At 42.9% G+C, this 16,272-nt stretch overlaps 1 protein-coding gene across 3 annotated transcripts in view; it reads right to left on the reverse strand.

Moving 5' to 3' along the window:
* Positions 1 to 344: 344 nt before the first annotated feature.
* SIKE1 (suppressor of IKBKE 1) overlaps positions 345 to 16,272 on the reverse strand; it is a 32,239-nt gene continuing 16,311 nt past the window's right edge. For 2 of the 3 annotated variants that reach the window (XM_073587091.1, XM_073587092.1), the window contains exons 2-6: positions 7,069 to 7,229; positions 6,785 to 6,890; positions 6,103 to 6,245; positions 4,511 to 4,624; positions 345 to 742 (exon numbers count right to left, since the gene is read on the reverse strand). In XM_073587091.1, coding sequence (XP_073443192.1) covers positions 644 to 742; positions 4,511 to 4,624; positions 6,103 to 6,245; positions 6,785 to 6,890; positions 7,069 to 7,229 — 623 coding nt within the window. In that variant the 3' untranslated portion in view covers positions 345 to 643. Of the gene's footprint in view, positions 743 to 4,510; positions 4,625 to 6,102; positions 6,246 to 6,784; positions 6,891 to 7,068; positions 7,230 to 7,524; positions 7,600 to 16,272 lie in introns of those variants that run through there. The other variant, XM_073587093.1, reaches the window with a different exon arrangement.

Consider the following 16,272-nt stretch of genomic DNA (forward strand, 5'->3'; position numbering starts at 1 on the left):
TATTTTGTGATCAAATCGTGGATATGTGGTTTCTTTGGCTATTTTCTTGCTGAAGGGGGCAAATTTACCTTTCAAATGGTGTATTATTTGTGTGTGTGTGTGGATGGAGTATGAACAGGGATACAAAGGAATCACCAAAAAACAGTGTTTAGAAATAGAATAGATTGTCTTTGCACAAAATGTATAAACCACATGTGCCATTTTGAAGAATCTGGCACAAAAGACAGCAATAAATACCAGAATACAGAAAAATGGAACTGATGATCAGGGGCCACAGTGAGCAGCAATATTAGCAGTATGCTCAGTGAGTAAGAAATGTGGTTAGGACTGACAGCAATAACAAATAATTCCTAGTATATTTTATTTATACTTAGACTCCTCTTTTTGCATATAGTTAAATAAAACATCTATTTTTGTCATTGTGCTCTAAGTCCAAGACGTGCGCCGGAAGTCACTTTCTGGAATTCACAAAAACAACCAACTTCATCTTCTCCCACTCGCCAGTACAACACATTCACTTTCAAGGCAGTGGCCCAGTCATACTGGTGCAGGCTTATATGTGTAGGAACACTGACAGCCTTCTTGCATCACTTCTGAAGTTCCAGCCAAACATTTAGATGACTGTCTTACAATCTGGAAGACATCACTGTGATTTCTCCGCTGAGCTGCATTCTTCATTTTTATCTGAATGTAACGACTCCTTGCTCACCGACAGAACCGCTCGAAGCTCCTTGTTCTCCAGCTGACAATATAAAAAAAGGAAATCAATAGAATTTTACAAAACCTGTCATAACTCTTAACTGCATAATACATGTACAGAAAATTACATTATCTTTATACTTAAACATTGTTACACAGCCGAGAACACTCCTGTGTGGAACAGAGCCTGACGCATTGCATGACATACAGAACTGTCAAATAACATGAATGGGTGATCAACAGCAGCTGTAAATTGTGTAAGTTTTCAGACCTCTGCCTCTAACCACTGAAGACATGGACAGGATCTCTGAAGAGGTCCATGGCATCTGACACCAAAACGTTAGAGGTAGATCTTTTAAAGGAACGGTCGGCACTGAATGACTGCTCAAACAAAGTATAGGTGCTCGATGCACCTTTGACGTGGTCAAACATTTAGAAAGGGCATCTGTCAGTACCATCAACCCTCCTAAGAATCCTTCTGCAGAGCTTATTTTAAATAAAAGGGAGCTTTACCAGTGTGATATCTAATGGTCGCTCTGTGTGTGGTTATAACTAACATATTTACTGGTTCCTCTCATCTTCAGCTCCCATCTCAACAGCAGACAAGGTTGTAATATTATTGCAAGAGGTGTGAAACCTGGAGCTGCTAACATGTTTGTTATGGGACAAAGTTCAGTCCCACTGTTCGGTGTTAGTTACATGCCTCACACTGGTAACTCTCCCTTTCAATTTAAGCCCTTTCTGACCGCTGACGGGATAGTACGTCAGTGGTCAGACTCCCCTGCTTTGAGGTGGGCTCCGGTGGTGAGCCCACCTCAAAACCACGACATGTCAGCTGCGCAATAGGCGTGAGTGGAATCACGATCCGCTTGCGCCCATTATCTAGTTTAATCCCGCCGTCAAACGCTGTCAGCGGGCATTTAACTACCGCCGCCGGGTCAGAAGTGAGCACATCGCCGACCCCCGTCACGTGATCGGGGATCGGCGATGCGTTGCCTTGACAACCAGAGGTCTCATAGAGACCTCTATGGTTGTTGCAGGCACATTGCTATGTGGTCAGCGCTCATAGCAACGCAGTAAATCTGCTACATATGGGCGATCTGTTCATCGCCCATATGGAGCAGAGCTGATCAAGTGTGGCATGTTTCTAGCCTCCAATGGAGGCTATTGAAGCATGCCAAAAGTTCAAATCACCCCCCTTTCGCCCCAATCAAAACAAAACAAAAAGCCGCATTCAGAATCGCCCGATTAATAAAAAGCATTAACCCGATCGCTAAACAGCGTTGCGAGAAAAAAATTCAAAACGCCAGAATTTTTTTGGTCGCCGCGACATTGCATTAAAATGCAATAACGGGCAATCAAAAGAACCTATTTGCACAAAAGTGGAATCATTAAAAATGTCAACCCTGCCCGCAAAAAATAAACCCTTACCCGACCCCAGCTCACGAAAAATGAAGATGCTACGGGTCTCGGAAAACTGCGCTTTTTTTTTTTAGCAAAATTTGGAATTTTTTTTCACCACTTAGATAAAAGAGAACATAGACATGTTTGGCGTCTATGAACTCGTAATGACCTGGAGAATCATAATAGTAAGTTAGTTTTTAGCATTTATTGAACGCAGCAAAAAAGCCAAGCAAAAAAACAAGCGTGGGATTGTACTTTTTTGCAATTTCACTGCACTTGGAATTTTTTTCCCGTTTTCGAATACACGACATGGTAAAACCAATGATGTCGTTCAAAAGTACAACTCGTCCCGCAAAAAATAAGCCTTCACATGGCCATATTGACGGAAAAATAAAAATGTTATAGGTCTAGAAAGAAGGGGAGCGGGAAAAAAAAAAAAAAAAAAAAAAAAAGATCTGGTCATGAAGGGGTTAAAATAAGGTCCGGAGACAGACTCTTGTAGCTCTCTGTCCAGCCCATAGCCCTGAACAGCTCATTTACATATAAGAAAATCATCTTGGTAGATACTAACAACTGGTGTACTGGATATATTATGACCCAGTCACGCCATTAATTCGGATCCTTACACGTGCCCATTTTTCCTGCTATGAGCACATCATCAATATCGAGATCTGACTATTCACATGTTGCCTTGCAGTCATGGCCGACAGTGTTGGCACCCTTGATATTGTTCCAGAAACTTAAGTATTTCTCCCATAAAATTATTGCAATTACACATTTTGTTATACACGTTTATTTCCTTTGTGTGTATTGAAACACAAAACACAGAGGAAAAAAAGGCAAGTAGGACATGATTTAATGCAAAACCCCTAAAATGGACAATTGTTGTCACCTTTCCAAAATTGTGGGCAATATGAAAATCACACCTGAAGCCAGATAAAAAAAAAAAAAAAAAAAAAGGGAAGAAGTTGACTCAATCTTTGCATTGTGTTTGTGTGTGCCACACCAAGCATGGAGAAGAGAATTGTTTGAGCAAAATTGTTGAAGAATATCAACAATCTCTAGAGATCTTGATGTTCCTTTGTTGACAGTGCACAAAATCAAAAAGTTGAAACCAACTCATCGCACTGTAGCTAATCCCGCTGGACGTGGACGGCAGAGAAATATTGATGAAAGGTTACAACGCAGGATAGTTCGGTTGGTGGATAAGCAGCACCGATTAAGTTCCAAAAAAATTCAAGCAGTCCTCCAGGTTCAGGGTGCATTAGTGTCAGTGCAAATTATCTGTAGACATTTGAATGAAATGAAACACTATGGCAGGAGACCAAGGAGGACCTCGCTGCTGACACAGACATAAAAAAGCTAGACTGCAGTTTGCCAAAATGTATGTAAGCCAAAATCCTTCTGGGAAAGAGTCTTGTGGACAGAGGAGACAAAAATGAGCTTTTTGGTAAAGCACATCATTTTATTGTTTACCAAAAATGGAATGAGGCCTACAAAGAAAATAACAAAGTACGTACAGTCAAATATAAAGTGGAGGTTCAAAGATGTTTTGGGGTTGTTTTGCAGTCACTGACACTCAGTGCCTTGGCTATGTGCAAGGCATCATGAAATCTGACGATTACCAAAAGGATTTTGGGTCACAATGTAGTGTCCAGTGTCAGAAAGCTGGGTTTGCATCCTAGGCCATGGGTCTTCCAGCAGCACAAATGACCTCAAACATACTTCAAGAAGCACCCAGAAACAGATGGAAACAAAGCTCTAGAGAGTACTGAAGCGGCCAAAAATGAATCTGGATCTAAATCCCATTGAACACCGGTGGAGAGATCTTAAAATTGCTGTTGGGAGAAGGCACCCTACAAATATGAGAGACCCAGGAAAGAAGAGTCCAAAATTCCAGTTGAGAGATGTAAGAATTGATGGTTATAGGAAGTGATTGACTGCAGTTATTTATTCAAAAGCTTGTGCAACCAAATGTTAAGTTAAGGGTGCTAACAATTTTGTCCAGCCCATTTTTGGGGTTTTGTGTGAAATGATGTCCAATTTGCTTTTTTCGGTGTTGTTTCAATACAAACAAAGGAAATAAATGTGTAACTGCAATAATTTTCTGGGAGAAATATTTAATTTTCTGGAATAATTTCAAGGGTACCAATACTTTTAGCCATGACTGTATATATCTCACCCCTAAACAGAATCAGTGATGTTATACACTTTACCTGTAAATTGTTTTACTGTCATAACAGATTGGTATACAACATACACATTGGTTATTTCATTATACATAACAGTATTTGTGTTCTAATAGGGCTGTGTATCATGAATACAAACTAATAATCAGTGGTCTGGAACCGTGTTGCATTTCTTTGCACATTATCTGTTTGGGACCTGAGCGCCGATCAGGTCTTACCTCTAATTGGGCGAGTCTCTCCTGAATACTATAGGCCTGCTCCTCATCTACTTGAATGGCTTTTCTCATCACTTCCCCCATGGAACAAATTCTGTCAATATAACTTTCTATTTCCTTTAACAAAAGTATATGTTAGTTCACAATTAAACACAACCCCACATATCTGTATTGGCAGCAATTGGCATTTATTAATTTAGATTAACCCCTACATGACATGCGCCATACATGTGCTGCGCATGTCATTTTTCCCCTTTGATGTGGTCTCCGGCAGTGAGCCCACATCTTTCCCAGTACATGTCAGCTGTTTTCAACAGCTGACGTGCCAGGAACAGCCGCGGGTGGAATCGCAATCCACCCGTGACTATAAAGCCATTAAATGCTGCTGTCAAACTCTGACAGTGGCATTTAACGCGTGCTTCCTGCAATCACGCCGGAAATACGCCCACCGGTGACCCAGTTATGTGATCGCGGGTGCGCAAGGAAAGAGCGAATGACATCTTACTATGCAGGTCGGGAGAAAGCAAGTCGAAGTGCACCTTTTCTGCACGCCGGGGAAAACTGGGAGCAGAAGTTACAGTGACTCCCCGGTACCTGTGGGTGGAACAGTGAAGAGGAGCGACAGAAGTCAGAAGGTGCAAGTGTGGGATTTCCAGTTGTGCACCTGACGTCCAGAAACAATGACGATGTGGGAGGAGAAAGATAGTATAATGAAGTGAGGAGGCAGAGTACACCCCATAGCCTTGAAGAGGTCATTTATATAAAGTGATAAAAGAGGATTTATCCCTGTTCTCATACTTTGCACTGACCAGGGGCAATACGCTAAAAAAACCATGTCTGCAAATTGAGATTCTGATTTGGCTTTTATCCTAAGACATATCGCAAGACTAGTAAAAGTCGATAGTGCCTTGTAAGATCGCTGCTTCCAAAAGGTGGCGCTATGGAATTCAAGTCCTCTTCCTCTCTGGAGAGGTAATTTGCTTATTCACAACAAGGCATCTGGTATGAGGCATACAGGGATCACTCTCCTCAGCAGTCTATAACCTGTATGCCTATATTAATAGTTTAGATTGGTCATATATGTGACAGATTCCCCTCAAGCACATTTAAAAAGTTTTTATCTGGCCAGGCAGCGCTTTACAATTTTAAGGGAATCTGTCACCAGGTTTTTGCAAAGAAATCTTTGAATAGCAGCTTGATATAGGGGCCAAGACCCTGTTTCCAGTGATGTGTCCCATATTAGGCTGTATGTTGCGGTTTCAATAACATCAGTGTTTTTATCAGCAGGAGATAACTACAGGACTAGGTGGCTTATATCTCCTAGTCAACTGCTCAGTATAACCCTGCTCCCCACCGCCGATTAGCAGCTTTCAATCAATGTACAGTGTGTGGGCTGGTTTATATAGGGCACTGGTAGATCTACAGCAGAGAATACAGAGATTATATGAAAATGACAGCATACAGACCAGCGAGTGACACATCACTGGAATCAGAGTCTCTGTCACTACACCATGCTGCTCTCAGATTTCATAGCGAAAACCTGCTGACAATTTCAGTGTAAATAATAATACAACATGAGGATATGTAGGACTTACAGAGGAGTAGGTCTCATGAGCTCCCAGCACTGGTTCTGTCGGGACAGGCTTTTTAGTTGCTATTAGCTGTAGCATCTGCCTCCTGTATTTGCTCATTATCAGTTCTAGTGCATACTGATGTTCCTCCAAAGACAACCACAGCTCTGAGAAAGATGAAAATACATTATACATAAAATGTAACATATCGTTGGTGATGTGACTACGTCCCACAGACTCCCCAGTCATCTCCATCCCAGTCCTGGTAGTGGCCAAATGTATCAGTGAGAACGCGAGTCCCCTATTCTAGAGTGTGTGGTGAAGATCAGACCAACACTTATGTAACATACCACCATTCCATGGGAAAACAGATTTCCTAAAAGTAAATGCTAACACAGATACAATCATTCTTGCTATGAAGCATCCAGAAAAGGACAGAGACAATGGCTCCAGTGGTCCCAGTGACTGATCACAAGATAGCCTGGATTCTAGTGGCAGCATGAAGATAGTTGGTCTAACCAGATGTCCTAGTAAAATCGGTCATTGTACCAGGCCGATTTACCTGTAGTGAAGCTTTCTATAGCCGTCTGTGTGTGCACCCCAAAGATTTTATTATCTTAGCAGGTAATAAAATGCACATTGTGCCTTTTCCTGAGGTTTTTGGTATACAGGCCTCAACCATATCTAGGCCTCAGCTCATAGTCACCTTTATTTTCTTGCTGTAAGTCTCGAATCTGAGTGTTTTCCTGACATAACAGCACATGAGGTTTGTATTTTGATGTGTCCTTTATTTCTGCCAAGTCTTCTTGGTACTGAAAAACAAGTACGGGAATAGTTAACAAAAGAAAGAACCAACATGTACTTTACACTCCACATACTAGAAGGGAACTACTAGGGAACACTAGTGATGTCCATCAGTCTCAACAGTGAGACCCACTGATATTCCCGCAGATAAATGCTAACACTTGGTCTATGCTTTTGAGTACCTACCTTTTCTGGCAGAGTCGTTCCAACCTCCTTCATAGCTTCTACATGCTTATGTAGCGAGCTGGACTGTTCAATTAGGGATTCTGCAGCGTTGTCATGATCCTTAAGTCTCTCTAGCAGAGTCTTGGCGTCCTGTAAGATCTTGTCAATGGTGCACGTCATGGCTGCAATTGAAAAGTAGTACAAATAAATCTGTGTATTATATACACACACTTATGTGTATCTCACACGCCATGCCCCAACAGAACACATAGGCATGGCCACAGTCAGCAGTCGGCTTCACATGGCTTTATTTGGTGTAACTACATACAGTATTTGCATGTATGATTAAAAACATTGTTAGATAACTTTGACCAAGGTTTCAGACCTTAATTGGCCTGTTAAGGCTCGTTCACTATCTTCGTAAGGAAAGGCCAGATACAAATTTCCCAGCTTTATAAAAACTCTGCCTCCTCTAACCTTGTGCCAATAAACAGCAGTCATGGGTTCTTCTAAGCAGGGTTCTTCAGAATCTCAAACATACAGGTGCCTCTCACAAATTTATTTCAGTTCTTCAATACAAAAAGTGAAACTCATATTATATAGAGTCATTACAAACAGCGTGATCTATTTCAAGTGTTTATTTCTGTTAATGTTGATGATTATAGCTTACAGCCAATGAAAACCCAAAAGTCATTATCCCAGTAAATTAGAATAATTAACAAAAAACACCTGCAAAGGCTCCTAAGCATTTAAAAAGGTCCCTTAGTCTGTTTCAGTAGGCTCCACAATCATGGGGAAGACTGTTGACTTGACAGATGTCCAGAAAGCAGTCATTCACACACTCCACAAGGAGGGTAAGGCACAAAAGGTCATTGCTACAGAAGCTGGCTGTTCACAGAGTGCTGTATCCAAGCATATTAATGGAAAGTTGAGTGGAAGGAAAAAGTGTGGTAGAAAAAGGTGCACAAGCAGCCGGGATAACCACAGCCTTGAAAGGATTAAGAAAAGGCCATTCCAAAATTTGAGAAAAAGGAGTGGACTGCTGCTGGAGTCATTGCTTCAAGAGCCACCACACACAGACATATCCAGGACATGAGCTACAAGTGTCGCATTCCATGTGTCAAGTAACTCATGACTAATAGACGCCAGAAACATCTTACCTGGGCCAAGGATAAAAAGAACTGGTCTGTTGCTCAGTGGTCCAAGGTGTTGGTTTCAGATGAAAGTAAATTTTGCATTTCATTTGGAAATCAAGGTCCCAGAGTCTGGAGGAAGAGTGGAGAGGCCACAATCCAAGCTGCTTGAGGTCTAGTGTGAAGTTTCCACAATCAGTGATGGTTTGGGGAGCCATGTGATCTGCTGGTGTAGGTCCACTGTGTTTTATCAAGACCAAAGTCGGCAAAGCCGTCTACCAGGAAATTTTAGAGAACTTCATGCTTCCCTTTGCCGACAAGCTTTTTGGAAATTTCATTCTCCAGCAGGACTTGGCACCTGTCCACACTGTGCTTGATTGGCCAGAAAACTTGCCTGACCTTAAAGGCCCCGTCACACACAGCGAGATCGCCAGCGAGATGGCGGATTTTGTGACGCCACAGCGATCTCATCAGCGACATCACTGTGTGTGACATGTATCAGCGACCGGCCCCCCTGCCGGGTATCGTTGATCGCGCTTGAATGTCCTGGGCCGCGCGGCTCTTAGTTACCCGCTGTTTACCTTGGAAACCAGCTTGCTCGCTGGTGGGTCTGTCTATGTGACAGCTCACCAGCGATCACCTATGTCCCAGCGATCCCATCCACGTCAGATCATTGGGACATTGATGCGTGTAACGGGGCCTTAACCCCATAGAGAATCTATGGGGTATTGTCAAGAGGAAGATGAGGGACACCAGACCCAACAATGCAGACGAGCTGAAGGCTGCTATCAAAGCAACCTGGGCTTCCATAACACCTCAGCAGTGCCACAGGCTGATTGCCTCCATGCCACGCCGCACTGATGCAGTAATTGATGCAAAAGGAGCCCCGACCAAGTATTGAGTGCATCTACTGAACATACATTCCGTAGGCCAACATTTCGGATTTTAAAATGATTTTTCAAGCTTAGAAAGTATTCTAATTTACTGAGATAATGACTTTTGGGTTTTCATTGGCTGTAAACCATAATCATCAACATTAACAGAAATAAACACTTGAAAAAGATCACTCTGCAATGACTCTATAATACGGGTTTCATTTTTAGTACTGAAGAACTGAAAAACTTTTTGATGATATTCTAGTTTTGTGAGAAGCATCTGTATACACAGACATAAAGTAACCGCTCATATACTGTGTATAAATACAGTGGCTGGCAAAAGTATTTTCGTGTTTTGCTACCTGTATTTTTTTTTTTAGGTTTTGCGTCAGTTCATGGAAAGAACATGCCTACAACTGTGAACATTTGGTTTTATTTTTATTTTGCAGCAAACAATAAATAGAACAAAATAACTGAAAACTTCAGTGTGCATTATATTTACCCCCCTAAAGTCAATACTTTGTAGTAACTCCTTTTGCTTCAATTACAGCTGCAAGTCGCTTTGTATATGAGATTTCCACATCTTGCCACTGTGATTTTTGCCCATTCCTCAAGGTAAAACTGCTCCATATCCTTCAAGTTAGATGGTTTCATCTGGTGAATATCAATCTTCAAGTCTGACCACAGATTCTCATTTGGATTAAGGTCTGAGCTTTGACTAGCCCACTCCAAAACATTTACACGTTTTCCGTTTAACCACTCGAGTGTTGCTTTAGCAGTATTCTTTGGGTCATTGTCTTGTTGGAAGGTGAATTTCTGTCCAGGCTCAAATCACTGACAGATTGAAACAGGTTTTGCTGAAACAGGGGCACCTCAAGGTACAGTTCTTGCCCCTTTTCTCTTCACACTGTACACTGCGGATTTTAGGTGCAACTCATCTAGCTGCTACTTGCAGAAGTATTCTGATGACTCTGCAATAGTAGGCCTCATCACAGGAGGAGATGAAAGAGAGTACAGAGATACTAACCAAGCTTTTGTGGAGTGGTGTCAGAGGAACCACCTTAGGATTAATTCCTGGAAGACCAAGGAATTGGTGGTGGACTTTCGCAAGGGCAAAAATCCACCAGTAGTGGTGAATATTCAGGGAAATGACATTGAGATAGTCGACACCTATAAGTACCTTGGTGTGATCCTCAATAATAAGCTTGACTGGGCCCATCACTTGGATGCAGTGTACAGGAAGGGCCACAGTAGGCTTTATCTGCTCAGAAGGCTGAGAGCCTTCGGAGTTAGAGGGGCATTCCTTGCATCCTTCTTCAACTCTGTTGTGGCATCAGTCATCTTCTTTAGTGTGGCGTGCTGGGGTAGTGGCATATCAACCAGGGACAGGAATAGGCTGGACAAACTGATTAGAAGGGCCAGCTCTGTCCTGGGATGCTCCCTTGACCCAGTTCAGGAAGTAGGCGACAGGAGGATACTGGCCAAGGTGAGCTACATGGTGCAGAATGATTCCCATCCCATGCATGAGACCGTGACAAAGATGTGCTGTACTGTCAGTGACCGGCTACTTCATCCTAAATGTGAGAGGGAGCGCTATCGAAAGTCCTTCCTTCCTGCTGCAGTTAGGCTGTATAACCAGCACTGTCCAAAACGGAGAACGACCCAAACAGTGAACTGATAGATCCAAAGTTGTGACAGTCCGGTTACATTTTTTTTTTTTTTTTTTTTCGTATATGTACCTACCGTCAATGTAATGCCTTTATGCATCTGTATTTGTTCCTGCCTTGCTGCTGTAATGCTCTGAATTTCCCCATGGTGGGACGATTAAAGGATTATCTTAAGAATATCCCTGTAGTTAGCACCATCCATCTTCGCCTCGACTCTCTGCTGCCCAAAATCATCCCCACAGTGAAACATGCTAGTGGCCACATCATGCTGAGGGGATGTTTTTCAGCAGCAGGGACAGGGCAAATGGTCTGACTCGAGGTGTTCTTGGGGTGATGAGCTGTGTTGGTTTGGTGCCAGACATAACGTTTACCTAGGTGGCTAAAAAGTTCAACTTTGGTCTCTTCTGAGAACAGCACTTTCCGCCATAGATTTGGGGCGTCTCCCACAAGTCTTTTGGCAAACTCAAAATGAGACTTACAATTGTTGTGTGTAAGCAAAGGCTTTTTTCTTCCCACACTTCTATAAAGGCAACATCTATGGAATGTACAGCTTATTGTGGTCATATGGACAGATACTCCGGCCTCTGCTTGGGAACTCTGTCTCTGATTAATGCCCTCCTTGCCTGGGCAGAGTTGTGGTGGGCGGTCCTCTCTTTTGAGGGCAGAGCAGAGTCCTGCAGTGCGCAGGCGTCGGGAGAGGTCTGGCGCCTGCGCACTGCAGAATTCTGCTCTGCCCTCAACAGGGCAGAGCAATGCGCCTGCGCCAGAGCCATTTCAGGACGGGAGAAGAGGATGTCATCTCATGAAGAAGGGAGGCGCCGGACCGGACCGTAACACCCATCGGACCGGACCACCCACCCCGGTGAGTATAATATAACGTGTTTTTCTTCTCTTTCAGGTTACATCGGGGGCTTATCTACAACATTACAGAATGCTGTAGATAAGCCCCTGATGGTGGTGGCCGCATCTCATATTGGAAAAATGAGGTGACAGATTCCCTTTAACCCCTTCACCCCCAAGGGTGGTTTGCACGTTCATGACCGGGCCAATTTTTACAATTCTGACCACTGTACCTTTATGAGGTCATAACTCTGGAACGCTTCCATGGATCCCGGTGATTCTGACATTGTTTTCTCGTGACATATTGTACTTCATGTTAGTGGTAAAATTTCATTCAAATAACTTGCGTTTATTTGTGAGAAAAACGGAAATTTGGCGAAAATTTTGAAAATTTCGCAATTTTCCAACTTTGAATTTTTATGCCCTTAAATCACAGAGATACGGCACACAAAAAACTTGATAACTAACATTTCCCACATGTTTACATTACATCAGCACAATTTTGGAACCAAAATTTTTTTTTGTTAGAAACTTATAAGGGTTAAAAGTTGACCAGCGATTTCTCATTTTTACAACACCATTTTATTTTTAGGACCACATCACATTTGAAGCCACTTTGAGGGGTCTATATGATAGAAAATGCCCAAAAGTGACACCATTCTAAAAACTGCACCCCTTAAAGTGCTCAAAACCACATTCAAGAAGTTTATTAACCCTTTAGGTGCGTCACAGGAATTTTTTTGAATATTTTAAAAAAAAATGAACATCTAACTTTTTCATAAAAAAAATACTTCAGGTTCAATTTTTTTTATTTTACCAAGGGTAACAGGAGAAATTGGACTGCAAAAGTTATTGTGCAATTTGTCCTGAGTACGCAGATACCTGATACGTGGGGGGGAACCACTGTTTCTGTGCATGGCAGAGCTCAGAATGGAAGGAGCGCCGTTTGACTTTTTCAATGCAAAATTGGCTGGAATTCAGATTGGACGCCATGTCACGTTTGGAGAGTCCCTGATGTACCTAAACAGTGGAAACCCCCTACAAGTGACCCCATTTTGGAAACTAGACCCCCCCAAGGAACTTATCTAGATATGTGGTGAGAACTTTGAACCCACAAGGGCTTTACAGAAGTTTATAACGTACAGCGGTACAATTAAAAAATCATTTTTTCCACAAAAATGATCTTTTCACCCCAATTTTTATTTTCCCAAGGGTAACAGGACCCTAAAAGTTATTGTGCAATTTGTCCTGAGTACGCTGATACCCCACATGTGGGGGTAAACCACTATTTGGGCGCATGGCAGAGCTCGGAAGGGAAGCAGCGCCATTTGACGTTTTTGGCTGGAATTGAGATCGGACACCATGTCGCGTTTGGAAAACTCCTGATGTACCAAAACAGTGGAAACCCCCCACAAATGACACCATTTTGGAAACTAGACCCCCTAATGAACTTATCTAGATGTGTGGTGAGCACTTTGACCCCCCCAGTGCTTCACAGAAGTTTATAATGTCCGGGCGTGAAAATAAAAAATTCGTATTTTTTCCACAAACATGATCTTTTAGTCACCATTTTTTTATTTTCCCAAGGGTACCAGGAGAAATTGGACCCCAAAAGTTGTTGTCCAATTTGTCCTGAGTATGCTGATACCCCATATGTGGGAGAAAACTACTGTATGGGCACACGTCGGGGCTCGGAAGGGAAGTAGTGACCTTTTGGAATGCAGACTTTGATGGAATGGTCTGCGGGTGTCATGTTGCCTTTGGAGAGCCCCTAATGTACCTAAACAGTGGAAACCCCCCACAAATGACCCCATTTTGAAAACTAGACCCACTAAGGAACTTATCTAGATGTGAGGTGAGCACTTTGAACCCCCAAGAGCTTCACAGAAGTTTATAATGCCAGGGCATGAAAATAAAAAAATCGTATTTTTTCCAGAAACATGATCAATTAGTCCCCAATTTTTTCATTTTCCCAAGGGTAACAGGAGAAATTGGACCCCCAAAAGTTGTTGTCCAATTTGGCATGAGTACGCTGACACCCCATATGTGGGAGAAAACTACTGTATGGACACACGTCGGGGCTCGGAAGGGAAGCAGTGACGTTTTGGAATGCAGACTTTGATGGAATGGTCTGCGGGTGTCATGTGCGTTTGGAGAGCCCCTGATGTACCTAAACTATTGAAACTCCCCACAAGTGACCCCATTTTGGACACTAGACCCCCCACGGAACTTATCTAGATGTGTGGTGAGCACTTTGAACCCCCAAGTGCTTCACAGAAGTTTATAACACTCGGACGTGAAAATAAAAAAATCATTTTTTTCCACAAAAATGATATTTTTGCCCCCAATTTTTTATTTTCCTAAGGGTAACAGGAGAAATTGGACCCCAAAAATTGTTTTGCAATTTGTCCTGAGTAGGTTGATACCCTACATGTGGGGTAAAACACTGTTTGGGCGCATGGCAGAGCTTGGAAGGGAAGGAGCAACATTTGACTTTTTCAACTCAGAATTGGCTGGAATTGAGATCAGACGCCATGTTGCATTTGGAGAGCCCCTGATGTGCCCAAACAGTGGAAACCCCCCAATTATAACTCCAACCCTAACCCCAACACACCCCTAACCCTAATCTGAGCCCTAACCCTAGCCCTAACCCTAGCCCTAACGGGAAAATGGAGATAAATACTTTTTTTTTAATTTTATTATTTTTCCCTAACTAAGGGGGTGATGACGGGGGGTTTGATTTACTATTTATGGCGGTTTTTATATTTGGCAGCTGTCGCACGCTAAAAGACGCTTTTTATTGTAAAAATAGTTTTTGCATCACCACATATTGAGAGCTATAATTTTTCCGTATTTTGACCCACCGAGTCATGTGAGGTCTTATTTTTTGCAGGACGAGTTGACGTTTTTATTGGTACCATTTTCGGGCACGTGACATTTTTCGATCGCTTTTTATTCCTATTTTTGGGACACAGAATGAACAAAAACCAGCGTTTCATGAATTTCTTTTGGGGGGGTGCGTTTACACCGTTCCGCGTGCGGTAAAATTAATAAAGCGGTTTTATTCTTCGGGTCAGTACGGTTACAGCGATACCTCATTTATGTCATTTTCTTATGTTTTTGTCGGTTTTATGCAATGAAAACTATTTTATATAAAAAAATAATTATTTTTGCATCGCTTTATTCTGCGAGCTATAACTTTTTTATTTTTTCGCTGATGATGCTGTGTGGCAGCTCGTTTTTTGCGGGACAAGATGAGGTTTTCAGCGGTACCATGGATATTTATATGCGTCTTTTTGATTGCCGGTTATTACACTTTTTGTTTGGCGGTATGATAATAAATCATTATTTTTTGCTTCGTTTTTTATTTTTATTTTTTAAGGGGTTCGCTAAAGGGGTTAACTAATGGGACAGTTTTATAGGGCGGGTCATTACGGACGCGGCGATACCTAATATGTGTACTTTTATTGTTTTTTTTTTTTATTATTATTTCCAAAAAATGGATTTATTGGGGGAATATTTTTTTTTTTTTTTCTAATTTATTTGGCGATTTTTTTTTAATTATTTTAACACTTTTTTTTATTTTTTTTTATTTACTTTATTAAATAGTCCCAGGTGGGACATCACTGTCCTGTGACAGTTCGCTGATCTGTCACATCACAGATCACTGTGACAGATCAGCGATCTGACACAGGCACTGCAGAAGGCTTCCTCATGCCTGCGCCATCTTGGATTCGGGGGCCTGGAGGAAAGGAGCCCCCCGCAGCAGCGCTGCACATTGCGCTGCCGTGGGGGGCTCAGGGAAGCACGGAGGGAGCCCCCTCCCTGCCGATGCTTCCCTTTAACCCCCGGTACACCGCGATCATGTTTGATCGCGGTGTGCAAGGGGTTAACGTGTCGGGGGCGGTCCGTGACCGCCCCTGACACATTGTGCCGGGTGTCAGCTGTGATAATCAGCTGACACCGGCCGCGATCAGCGGCGCTCACCACGTGGGCGCCGCTGATCGCGCTAGACGTACTATCCCGTCCATGGGCATAGGGTCCCGGGTCCCATGGACGGGATAGTACGTCTCATGTCAGGAAGGGGTTAAACCAACAACTTTAACCCTCCCAACGCTCCATCACAGGCCGCTCTGTTGTTCTCCAGTCACCCGATTCCCAGCCAGTGACTTGCCTCAGGTGACTACAGAACAGGACATCTTGGCTTACAGTCCTGGCAGAGACCACCCGGAGCGGCCTGCATCGACTGGGGATTACAGTAGTCCGTACGGAATACCTTAATTTGTAACCTTATGAAGTAATCTGCATTTATCCCAAAAGGGTGACAGATTCCCTTTAATGGTGTTGCCGCCTCTGTGGCCTTTCAGAAAAGGTGTATATATACTGAAAGACCATGTGACACTTAGCTTGCACTGGTGGATTTCCTTTCACGAATCATGTGACTTAGGCCTCTTTCACACATCCGGTTTTTGTCATCCGGCACGATGCGGCAAAATTTTTAATAACCGGATCCGGTTTTGTCCCATAAGCTTTCATGGGCGCCGCATCGTGCCGGATGGTTATGCGTCGTGTCCGGTTGTTGCCGGACACGGCATAAATTAGCCGTCCGGCATCTGCAAAAAACGTTCCCTGCAACGTTTTTTGTCAGCGCCGGACCGGCTTTTTCCACAGCGCATGCCCGGACTCTGTGAATGTTAACCCCACAAGTGC

This window comes from Dendrobates tinctorius, unplaced genomic scaffold (genome assembly GCF_039654945.1).
Source record: "Dendrobates tinctorius isolate UK_male_01 unplaced genomic scaffold, ASM3965494v1 ptg000098l, whole genome shotgun sequence".
Classification (NCBI taxonomy): Eukaryota; Metazoa; Chordata; class Amphibia; order Anura; family Dendrobatidae; genus Dendrobates; species Dendrobates tinctorius.